The 12,561-nt window shown below is 35.4% G+C and overlaps 1 protein-coding gene across 4 annotated transcripts in view; it reads right to left on the reverse strand.

The window, feature by feature from the left end:
- PTPRQ (protein tyrosine phosphatase receptor type Q) overlaps positions 1 to 12,561 on the reverse strand; it is a 147,117-nt gene that overhangs the window by 109,267 nt on the left and 25,289 nt on the right. For all 4 annotated transcript variants that reach the window (XM_074827145.1, XM_074827146.1, XM_074827144.1 and 1 more), the window contains exons 16-21: positions 11,029 to 11,191; positions 9,142 to 9,402; positions 6,288 to 6,448; positions 5,250 to 5,361; positions 4,221 to 4,447; positions 168 to 237 (exon numbers count right to left, since the gene is read on the reverse strand). In XM_074827145.1, the coding sequence (XP_074683246.1) occupies positions 168 to 237; positions 4,221 to 4,447; positions 5,250 to 5,361; positions 6,288 to 6,448; positions 9,142 to 9,402; positions 11,029 to 11,191 (994 nt within the window). The remainder of the gene's footprint in view (positions 1 to 167; positions 238 to 4,220; positions 4,448 to 5,249; positions 5,362 to 6,287; positions 6,449 to 9,141; positions 9,403 to 11,028; positions 11,192 to 12,561) is intronic.

A 12,561-nucleotide genomic window follows, 5' to 3' on the forward strand; every position in this document is an offset into this window, starting at 1 on the left:
AATAGGACAAATTGCACCTTTTCCACTGAGTGAGAGAATAAGAAAAGAATTAGGATTTTGTTCTAAACGCATCAGAATTTGTTCAAGAATAAAATGTGCATGGATACTTTATTTGAACAAATTAGAGCAGCTTTAATTAAAGTAAGTAGCAGCCTTATTAAAATTACCACTTTCTGCAGTCTGAAAAAGAAAAGGATCACTATATACTCCAACACCAGCACTGTTCTCAGCAGCAACCTACAGAAAAAAAAAAAAAGCGCCACATTAGAGAATCTATAGGATATCTAGTTCCAGGGACTATGAAAATCTTAAGGATACACAGAGATTCACCTTCTAGCTTTGAAAACTATAAATATACACATGAACATGTCTTTTATAGCTGTATTGTTTAATTTCTACTCAACATATAAATGTGAAAAAATAAAATGGAAAAATTATGAAACAGTGTAAGAAATCTAAAAAAACCCTGTGTGAATATCTACACTTCAAAAGTGCTGAGTCCCTATTTTACACTAAAGTCTACAGGAAGAATGACATCAGTAACACTCTGTTTCCTCACCACAATTCACTTAAACCAGCTTCCTCATTCTTATTGTACTTGTACTATAACTTAAAAGAGTAAAAAGGAAAATAGGTTCTCTTTTATTTCTTCAACTCCTGAAGAATAGCAAAAGCAGGTCAACCTCCTTCAGACCTGAGGAAAGCATGTCTTTTGGCAGAAAGACAACAGGTCATGGAATTGTGGATGCACTTTATGGTGGATATGCCTCAATGCTCGTGATCATAGCAGAGTCTTCCCATGAAAGGGCAGTACATTGAGACTTTTTTAGAATTTATGGAGATAAATGCAACAACGATGCAATTTACTCTGCAATACTTACTGACAATTTGACTCAGTGATAGGCCATGGCATGCAATACTTACAAAGAAAGAAGAATGAAGCCTGACTCCTTATTTTGAAAAGAAGTGACAGAGACAACAAAAGGTAAAACATGAGCAAAATTCCAACAGTGATGGTGAGAGCTGTGTGAAAGAAGCAGCAGAGTGAAAAGCTCTCCAGGAAGGTTAAAGTTGGCAGAGTCGTACCCTCCCACCAGTGTCAGGTAACAAAGGCATGGTGGAGGTGCTGAGCTGACAGTGCAGACTACGGGGAAAGCGGGGTGAAAAGGGGCAGATCTGCAAAAGTATGTGTGGATCATAGTAGAAGCAACAGACAGCATGGAGGGGATAATGAAGGGCAAAGAGAGTGGAAGAAGCCAGCAGGTCAGAAAGAAGAACTGTTCTAATCACTTCTCATGACTAAACTGGGCATCTTTGAGAAGACTGTAAAGCTATTTAAACAAAAGCACTAAGCCACAGCAGACAAACTACAGCAAAGGTAACACTGAAGACTTAATCTAGGATGTGAAAGGATGTATATACTTACGACCACTTCCCACTGCAGTGCATGCTCTGCCTGGTGAAGAAGAATCTGTAGCACTGGGCAGCTCCTTCCTAAGCCATACAAACACCCCCTCCCCACCAACCCTACCTACTTCTGTGTCACAGAGAGAATGACTTGAAACATCCTTCAGCATTGATGATTTCTACAGTAATTGCAATAGCTGAGGAAATTACCTGGAAATCTTCAGGTGCTTGACAGGCAATGAGAAAATTCTGACAGTATTAAAATTGCATTATATACATCTAAAAGTATGTCCTCACCTGAACACTGATTTTTTGTTATTTCATCTCAAAGTACATATTGTAGAAAGGGTCCAGAAAGGAAAAATAGCATTAAGACAGACATGGAAACCCCTATTTCATATGTGTAGTTTCAAAAGAACTCAAAGTTACTATGACATAAGTATGCAAAAACTTGCATGGTAAAGGTGTCAGTCACACACACAGATTAGCTTTGAAGAGAAATCAAAATAAATGCTTACACAATGTACTGTTAGCTTCTAGAGATCACTGCCACAAAGAGCCATTATAAAAAAAAAAAAAGCTTGGAAACGTTTAAGAGGGACAAGTTTATTATGCGGATAACAAAATACTATCTAAAGTTCAAGTAGTTGCAGTTCACATTTGGAAGGAGTATTAATTTTTATGCTCTGAAGTACATTGCCACTAAGTTTAAGTTTAGGAAAAAATCTTGAATGCATATTTTTACGAAATTATCAATGATCAGATGTTCAAAATTATCCATAACTCTCCAGCATTTAACAAATTATCACTTGTAACTGCTATTTCTTTAAAAATGCTTTTTTCATTAGATGTAAAGAAATTAAGACTGGGCTGTTACAAACAGATTGGAAACCCATATTCAAAGCTTATAAGCTTTGTTGAACTGTACCATCACAGTATTTACCAGAAAGAATTTCACAACAGGACCAAGCCAGGTACCCTAAAACAATAAGAATTTTCACCTATGCAAAAATTAAGGGCTACTTTTAAATGACACAACAGACTGAAAAAAAAAATAACCAAAGAACCACAAGAAATTGCTCATGAGAAGGAAAACATGTAATGTTTCTTTTTGGTCACATCTGTGATGTAGAAAAAGTGTTTCCACCTGAGTTGTTATTGAATCTGCAAGGTTGCTCATGGGTCAGGCGGTCAGGGCGCCCACCAAAGCAGTAGGTAACGTAACAACCCTTAGCTTACCAACAGATTTTTATTCACTCATGAGAAAAGCCGTGTGGTCCCTGCTAGACAGAGGTTGTTGGGTCACAAGTAATTTACCTGAGTCAAATTCTGCTCTAAGATCAATGTGTCAGGCACCAGCCATATATATATATACACATATATATATATATATATTTGCCCATATATACCAAAAAGGGGCAAGTTATTGCTAAGTAAAACAAATTACTTAAAACATTCCACAGTTTTTCCAGGGAAGATTCGTATATTGAGCAAAGAATGGAATTTGCAAAACCTCTAATAGTGAACCCCACACAAGTGTTACTGAGGTACTCAGAATTGCAAACTGAATCCTCTTAATTAAATTAACAAACTTCATTTGTCTGAAGAGATTAATCTGCTTAGAGCCTAAGTGATAATACTTTTCTCAAACAGTAGCTGAACTATTTTTGTGTGGTGGTTTGGTTTTTTTTAACAGATGACTGGAGGCAGGACATCAAAGGATAAACATTTCTCCAGCTGTGGATATACTGGCTTTTATCAGCATGGTCATCACAACTAGATTCACAGTGAGCAACTTTCCCACAATGGCAGGCATAATTACATTTTTACTTTCTTACACACAAACACCCCCCCACACCTTTACAAAGAATCACTGCACAGCCCTATTCCTAGTCTGGTCAACTTCAGTATTTTTATAGCTTTGCGCTGTATGGTCTTACATGATATGGAATAAAGCAAATCAAACACGTAATTTCATTTCATTTTTGATACTGAGAAGAAGCACCTCTCTAAGGTTCTTATGAAAGATTAAGTCAGGTGAAGAACAGCTTGGCAAATATTGCCAAGAGGACAGCAGTTCCTTTCTGTCCACCTGCAGTCATTTATTGTTGAAGAGTTCAGAGATGGATGAGGAATGCCTCAATGTAAACAAATTCCACACATAGAAGCCATGAAAATACATGTACTGATTTTGGCAGCAGATATCCACTGTGAACATCTAGGCATTTGAATCTATGGAAAAGGAATGGAAAGGTATGCCATTTTTTATTTCAGGAGATAACACTAGGTAAAACTCCCAGGGCTTAGGGAAACTAGGCTAAGGTGTTTACAGGCTACAACTAAAAAGATATTCAGGCAAGAAACCTCCTTCTTAAACTAATTAAGTTTGAAATCAAAGAAAGAAGTATGTACCTACATGCTTTTCTTTATCTGGTTGAGATGATTTAGAAATCTACACATAACATCCAAGGTGCACCAGGGATTTTAAAGATTAAATCTCAATTAAGATGAAAAAGGATTTAGATGATTTTGGAAATTCTACTCTTTGCTTTTTATTTTTTACCAGATAATGGCATATGTCAATAAGTGTATCAATAGAAGAAGCTACGTTTTGTACAAATTTTGATTGGAAATTATTTAAAGTAGACTTAAAAACTACTACTGTAAACAAATACCTGGCTAATATATTTTGTTATATGGCAACAATAATTAGCAATGTCCTTCAGAAAACACTATATGGACGTACCCTAAACTCACACAATTTAAAATAAATCAGAATTCAAAATAGTAAAAGGCATTTGTAAAGCTTTTACCGTAATTTCATAAGTTGTTCCAGGGTTAAGACTGGTAAGAAGAACTTCCAAACTATCTGGCTTTGTTGTGACCTGTGTATAAGCTGTTTGCATCCATGGGCAGACCTCTTTATATTTAACAATATAGGAGAGAATTCTCCCATTTGGATGCAGTGGCGTATTCCATGACAGAAGAATCCCAGCAGAACCCACTCTTTCACCTGCAAGGAACACAGGGGGCCCAGGGTCTAAAAAAAAAAAATTGGGGGGGGGGGGGGTGTTATATATATATACACACACATAGAAAACAGTTTTTAATTAAGTTTCCACATAATGGAGACACCTTCACAGCTTCTATAAAGAAATTAAATCATCTACCAGCGTAAACCAGTAAAACTACTGAAAACTAATGTACTGTTAAATAAAAAACTTTTTTGCTGGCTAGAGTCCTGTTACAAAAATGATTAAAAGAATTTTGGAACACCAGGAACATTATTCTACAAGAATGTAAAATATGTAACGCTCAAGACCTTCACAGACAAAAGAGTTTAATACCAATTTAATATTTGAGATATTCTAGCATGCTTAATTTCAGCTCCTTTCCCTAAAACCATTCAATACTAAACTGCACTCTTACAAAAACACATCTGATAAGGCTACATTTTTTTGAAATGTCTCTGAAGTCTACCACTATACATATAAATTGGGGTATGAATGTACATGACACAATAGCAAATTTTTCAAATGCTTATAAATTGTTCTCCTTTAAGTCTATTTCTTCTTGTCTTTTTTTAATTTTTTATATTGCCAAGCTGATGGATGAATACAACTACAACTCACAACCAGGGCTGCTTCTTAAAAATATCTGATAGAGAAACTCTCATACTCTCATAGAACACCTGTATTTTTAATGGCTAATGAAAAAAAAAAAAAAAAAAGAAGATTGTTTAAAACTGATTATAATTTCTCAGATACTATTGTGCATATAATACACACAAAAAAGCACAGTTAAAAAAATCAACAAGATTTCATCAGTCATTATTAACTCACTTGTCACGTTTGTTGTCACTGTTCTACTCGCAGGTAAACTGTAGACTGAAGAAGAAACCGCAGAAACTGTAACATTGTATGTTGTTCCAGGAGTAGTATTAGAAAAATCAGCCTGAAATAGGACGTAGATTTATATAAGTCTTTTACCAAGAATCATCAAAATGAAAAAAAAAAACAACAAAAGTTTAAGCATTGCATTACTGAAAGTGATCTATTAATAAGCTTTTAGAAATACACAATATTTACAATAGTAAAAATAGTAGTTTATATCTGTTATCTACAGTACAGTATTTTGCCATCTTATTTAACTATCCTCCACAAGATTTGTATAACATTCAGTATTAAAGAACAACAAAATTAACAATTTTATCTCCTATCAGTGTATCTATAGAGGTTTTTCTGTATCATCCTTATCAAAGCAAATATGAAGCATTATAAAATTCCTTTTTGAAAGAATAAACACAAAAGCAGCCTAAAAAACCTACAGGTTTTTGATGCTTAAGCTAACCCCATCTTTTGAAATAAACATAATTAACAACTTTTTAGCAAGCATTTATATAAAATACCTGTATATTTGCAGTTCCAATAAAGAACAAAAGCAAAACAACCAGAACAACCATTATTTCTGTTAATATTATTATATTTTCAGACAGCAGAATCAAAAAGTGCTCCTATTTCTTTTTGATGGCTTAGCAGTGAAATGTTGCCTGCATTAATGATTTAAGCACAGATCCTCCTGGCAAGTGCACAATTAATGAGTCTGTATTACTCAATAGCTCTGCCCTTCCTTTGTTAAACTATTCATGAACCCTTGGATGACTGGCTGTATCCTTCTAGCAGACTTAAAAAAAAAAGTAAATTCACTACCTGCTCTTAGGTAACAAACTCTGGATGCTGAAATTTGCTCTCACCAATTTTTCGTTAATACCTTCATATTAATATTTGCATTAAATAGCTAAGGAGGCAAGCTTGGATTCCTCATCAGCACAGTGCATAAGGAAAAGCTGGCCATGCAAGTCCTGTAATAAAAGCACATACTTGATACTCTCTAACTCCAAGATCTAGGATAACAACAGAACCATGATCAGGAATAAGATCCACATGAAATCTGTCTACATGTCCATACTGTAGTCTCCAATACAGTGAAAAAGAATATGATGAAACATTGAAGAACTTAAGTCCTTCTGGCTTTGCAGGTTCTGAAAGAGAATTGTGGAATAAAAGACATTAACTTAAATAACCCCCTTTACAAATATATTAGTAGTTACAACCAAATGTAAAAGCATCTAAGAACAGCTTGCTTGCTATATGAGGCTAATTGCTTATTAGCCAGGATACAGCATTGTATTATATTACAGTTGCTATACTACCTCTGAGACTTGGTTGACAATCTCCCAACTATACTGTGCCAACACCCCCATTCCAGAGAGGAAGCTCAAGCTTCTCTGCCGTGTTCAGTTAACAAAGAATCCCTGCACAGTCCTGGTGTTTCTGGTGTCCTCAACTTCAAAGTTAGCACTGCCACTGTCATAACTAGTGCTACTGTTGAAATTCAAGATACAGCTGGTGCTTGTTCTGTTGCTAGCCATAGGGTTGTTAACTCTTTTATACTTTTCATATATTTGGAATCCCAGTAATTCCATGAAGTCTAGTTAGTTAAGTCCATGAAATTTGGATGTTTTACTCCTTTTATTAACGCCAAGTTTCCACCTACTCCTGTCACACCATCTCACCTTCTTCTGCCTTTAAATGCACCTTTAAATCTTTATCATCCACTTTGAGCCTCATAATGAACCAGATTTTAGCGTCCTCAATAAGTCTTCAGAATTCAGACTAAATCTTCTAGTACTTTTTATACACTAATATCATACTGTGCAGTCTGAATATCATGTCACTTCCATCCTGAAAGAGCTCCATTCCTTTCTTATTTACTGTAAATCTGCTTAGATTATGCATGTTTCATGAACTCTTTACACTGACTATTCAAAGTTGCAGAATTGCTTCAGATTACTCCAGTTTTGCCATCAAATAATCTATCTGAAATATTAATATATCCAAATATTACTTTTAGATGTTATATTCAGTCTGCATGTGTCTTATATGTATGATTTTTAACTTGTTGCTTTATTTTAATACTAACAGAACAAAAAAAATAATCAATAATATATGTGGAGGTGTGCAAGTGTAACTGAGAGCATAATTTCTTCCTTTTAGTATACTTTTATAAATTTCAAGTCCTACTGCTATCATCAGTACTATTATTCCCATAGATGTCAAATTCCTTTAAAGCTGGATTTTACGCTTATAGGTCTTTTTATGAAGACCATGATTAATCTCTGAGTACAGTTATGACAATTCTTAAATCATCTCTTTACCTCAGTTGAATAACTTCTGACTCAGCAGTAGAAGAGAACATAAAAATGTCCTCCTGGAAAGAGAAATTTAGTCCCATGAAGCTAATGCTTGGAAGATTATTGTGCCATGACTGAGAATTACCCTTCTCACTGACGCTGAAAAAAAGCCTCAGTTCTACTCTTCCGCAAATTTAACCACGTCATCAGGGAGTGCATATGTGCGTGTGGTTCACTCGGGCCTCATTGCACCTGCTCTTCTACAGTCCTCCTCTCTGTTTCATGCACATGCATGCATGCTTCTTACCAGCGGTGGTCAGCATATTTGTATAAAGTACACAGCCAGTATATTTGTGTAAAGCATAATCAGAACAATTTGCTGTAAATTTCACAATTTCACCTACAAAAATACTACTTAGTATCTGCAATGTATATTCTGAGCGGACTGAAAATTAGTTGAGTAGATACATCAGTGAATATGCAGTGCAAAATACAGCATGATAATTTTTCCAAAAATTAACCATTATAAACCAGCAGGCTCGGCATCACAATGTAATCTCTACACATTTAAGTAAAAGGAAGCACAATTAGGCCAACCAAACTGACTTAAATCTTACCTGCATTAGAAAAAAAAATTAATTGCAATTAAAGTATTATAGCATTGCAGTCCTAATTTAAAAGGCATACAAGATTTTTTTCTTATTAATTTTACCCTCAAGACATTACCTCAAAACAAATGTAACGATTTTCACCCCTACATCACTTTATTTTAAAGGCTCTCTTTGACCTCTTGCTTCAGTCCCACTGACTAAGGCAGAAGCACCAACAGTTTGTCAAGCACTGATCCCAAAAGCAGACATACAAATGTCATGACATTTGGTCAAAGTAGTCAGTCAATGACAACTTCCAACACTTCTCAGGTCTCTCTCATACCACCATGTCATTGCCACAAAAAGCCCTGTAAAAGGTAGTATATGAAAGTAGTAAGAGAAATTGGTTGAGGTAGCTCTGGTGCATCTTTCTGCTCTTTAACTTTCATCTTTCATTTCATTCATTTTCATAAATGTTATTACATTACAGTAAACTGCAGACACCTGTGTCAAGATTGAGATTTTACCTCACTAAGTTTTAGTCACAAATCTACTAAGAAACAATCCTTGAATGTAGTTAACAATCTAAAACCTTAACTCTACAGACATTTGTAAACCTGTTTAACTTCACTCACTGCAAAAAACCTACTGAAATCAGATAAAGTAAAACTCAGCTCATGTGTAACTCTTTGCAGGATAAGACCTGAAAAATAATGAAAACACTAAAAATGATCAAAAGAAATGCATCACAGCTAAAGGAATTATGTTTCTAGTAGCTTATCACTAGATGCAGGTTGAGTAGGGTATAAGTAATGTATGTACACAACCACATGCAAGATCTCTTGAAATTCCAATGTTTTTCTACAAAGCAAGATGTACAAAGCTAAAAGTGCACTGTTATTGACAGCTACCATTCACCGGTGAGGAGAGAAAGCAAGAAACCACACAGACCTGTTACAATTTCAATGAAAGCTGAAGCTCCTTCAATATTTCCTCTTAGTCTTTGCAGTGTGAAGTTATAAACGCCCCCAGCAGTCAGGCCTGTAACACTGAAGTCAGTGAGTGCTTCTGGTATTCTGAACTTTTTTATAAAGGTGTTGTTCAATAAAGATGCTTTATAAGAAGTGAAGTTTGTCTTAGTTGGATTCCACACTAAAGTTGCAGAGGAAGTATTTACCATTTTTAATGCCAGACCGCATATCCCAGCTGGTTCTACAGTAAAAATTATTCAGAATAATAAAGAAAACTTTAATGCACAGTCCTTAGAATATAAGAAGAGTACCATCTTTTAAAAATAAATGGTTTTTATTTAAATGATTTGAGGGTTCACAGCATCATGAAATATTCATACAAATTTTAGAAGTATGTTTGCATGGATATACAGTAAACAGTGCCATTATGCTGCACAGGGTAAAACTTGGGGATGCACCTCCTTTGTGCAATATGTAATTTATGGAAGAAAATTCCAGACTTATCTGATCTTCTGTAAGAACAGTGACATTGCTCACTGGTGAAACAGAATGAGAGTGCAACACTTTGTAAACAGAAGCAGAGATTTTATTCGTTAAAAGTTTTCTAAAATACATCATAGGCCATGTAATTTTAGAAAATTGTTCTGCTCACTTAGAGATACAGTAAAACACATAGTCTCAGTGATTATCCCTTTTTTCCTTTTAAAATATTTCTTTTGGTTATATTAAGATTCCTAAAATAACAGATAATTATTTACAAATAGCACCTCCATTAGTCTGTGCAGCACAGCTGCAGTTGGAAAAGAAAAATGTTTCAATTCCTCCTAAAAAAATGAATCTTCCAGATTATTGATTTATCTTGCTTGAAGTTTTCTAAAAAATAGTAATTAGCATAATCCCACTAAGGGCTGGATTATTCAGCACAAAAAAAATCCTAAAGATTTGCCATTAAAATGATGGAGAAAACTCTCCATAATCTAGCCATACACAATACTTTTGAAAATATTTCCTTGAAGGATAAAAAGCACCATCAGGACCACAATGATGCACTTCTCATTAACAAGAATCTGCAGGACTAGATCTGTTTTTTTTCAGAGACTCACTTATCTTTGAATAACTAAGTGCAGAGCCTCCTTGACTATTAACTGGGTTAAGCAGTTATATTCCAAACAAACCACAGAAAATCCATCAAAGAGGGGAGGAGGTCTATGACATGCATGTGTCTAAATCTGCAAGTTGATTTATTTTCTGATTACGTTTATCTGCTCTGGCAGTCCAGAATCCAATATAAATCTATTTCTTCAAATCTCTGTCACAAACTCTTCTTATGCTGTATCACAGAGGCATTGGAAAATCCATGTTTGCTCAGAGACAGAAAATGAGTGCAAGATACAGGTTAATCTTCTGGATCTTGTTAAGCTATCTGAAGCACAATTCCTCTTACTTTTTTAAGCATTCTGTAGCCTTGTACAGGAGCAATCCTCCAATCTTAGACCATGAGCTTGCAAGAATTTAAGAGGTGCAGAAACAATTGTAAACCAAATGCAAGGTGATTCTTCAAGTATAGGATGCTATTCTTGCAAGATCTTAATTCTGCTAGAGCTGGAAGAATTTTATGAGTCCACCTCTCTTTTCAAACAGGTATCTGCAACTATGGCTACACTACTCAACCTCAACCCAGTGAGTTACATACAAGGCTCCTGTTTAAACAACTATCACAAGAGGAAGTGGAACTTGCCCCCCAAAATTAAAGTTTCATTTTGAACTGTGTGACCCTTTTGAATCACTTACATTCAATGATTTAAATGTCTCTGAACATTTGCTGTTTTTCAAAAAGAAAAAGACGAGTTATAAGGTATTTCCTTACTTGTGATGACTTTTTTCTCCACAGCCACAGAGGAATCCAAGCCTTTAACTGTCCTTAACTGAAAAAAGTATTCTGTCCCAGGGGCCAGATTTTTCACTACAGCTCTGCTTTCATAAACAGTTCTGGTAAGCAGCTTTTCATTATTCATCAGACAATATGAAAGCTATGGAAGAAAAATAATTTCTTATATCAGACTGTTTCACTTCATAAAAGTAATGTTCAAAGATTCCAACTGTCTATATAAAAATATTTACAATATTTTCCACATTTTAAAGACAAAAAAACCCTAATCAAGAATATGGCTTAAGCTTTGTATTATGTTCCACAACGTTGGTCCACTACTTACTCTAAGATTCCTTAATAGCCCAGTGGTGAAAGAAGTGACTTTAATCTTTAAAAGTAGATGGAAGAAGCAAAGTTAAGTCATGGCTTACTGGTGACATGTTTTGCTCTTGGAGGAAGCATAATAAAGTGTACTCTGACTGCTCAGTCACACAGCTGTACTGATGAGCTGTACAATTAACTACAAGATAGAAAGAATGAGAATAGCCGAGGGGTAGAAGAGCAGCCTAAGGATTAAACAACAGAATGAGATTATTTATTTTAATTCTAAAATGCAGACACTTCCAAAATTTCTGTACCTTTCTGGCAAAAAAAACCCAAATCCAAAACCAAAACCAACAAACCAAACCAACCAAAAAACACCCATGCACTATTCAGAGCTGAGATTCTGAAAACAGTCCCAAGGAATCAGCCACTTAACTCTGCTCACTGGTATACCGTGAAAACTCACTTGTTTAGAGAATAAAAGTGCTGGAGATACCAAGTAACTGAAATTTGGGCAGCTAACTCCTAGAGACTGTGAAGATTCCTTCTGACCTAAGGTGAGAAAAAAATTCCTGTGATAGTCCTTTCTGTGGACATAGAAGACTGTTACTGCAGACTGTTTCATATCTGCAGTAGTGAAAGGCAAGATGCACACTGTGTCTGCCCTGCAGAGGAGGGCTCTAGACAAGCATCTCCAGCACACACACATGGGTTTCTCAGGCACGGCGGTTAGTACTAAGAGATGAAGAAGTCTGCAACTGCCTACATCAGTGTGTACTGTACTGCCACCGGTTATTTCTTCCAACAGAAGGGGAATATTCTACATATGGCAGTGACCTGAAAGCGCTTTGTTCAGCTGCTATTCATCTGGGGAGGAATGATCCAATTCCCCTCGGTATATTTTACCAGCACAATACCTGTTAATACACACTAAATCTTGGAGACTGTCATCACCTTATTAGAATTACAGCACTGCAAAATGCTAGAAGCAAAGCTATAGATTAAAGATTTACATCTAGTATAAACAAGTTAGGAAAGTACCTTTTGTGCACTCTTCGCTCTACGAACTATAATATATTGCATAGAAAGTTGGTGAGCTAGGATAATTAATTTTAAATGGTTAGTAAAATGATCCCTTTTATGCAGGTGCACCTTACTAAGCAACCAGTCTACTGAAGCCTGTCTCATTAAAGATTTAAAGATAAG

The sequence above is a fragment of the Strix aluco genome, chromosome 5 (assembly GCF_031877795.1).
Source record: "Strix aluco isolate bStrAlu1 chromosome 5, bStrAlu1.hap1, whole genome shotgun sequence".
NCBI classification, from domain to species: Eukaryota; Metazoa; Chordata; class Aves; order Strigiformes; family Strigidae; genus Strix; species Strix aluco.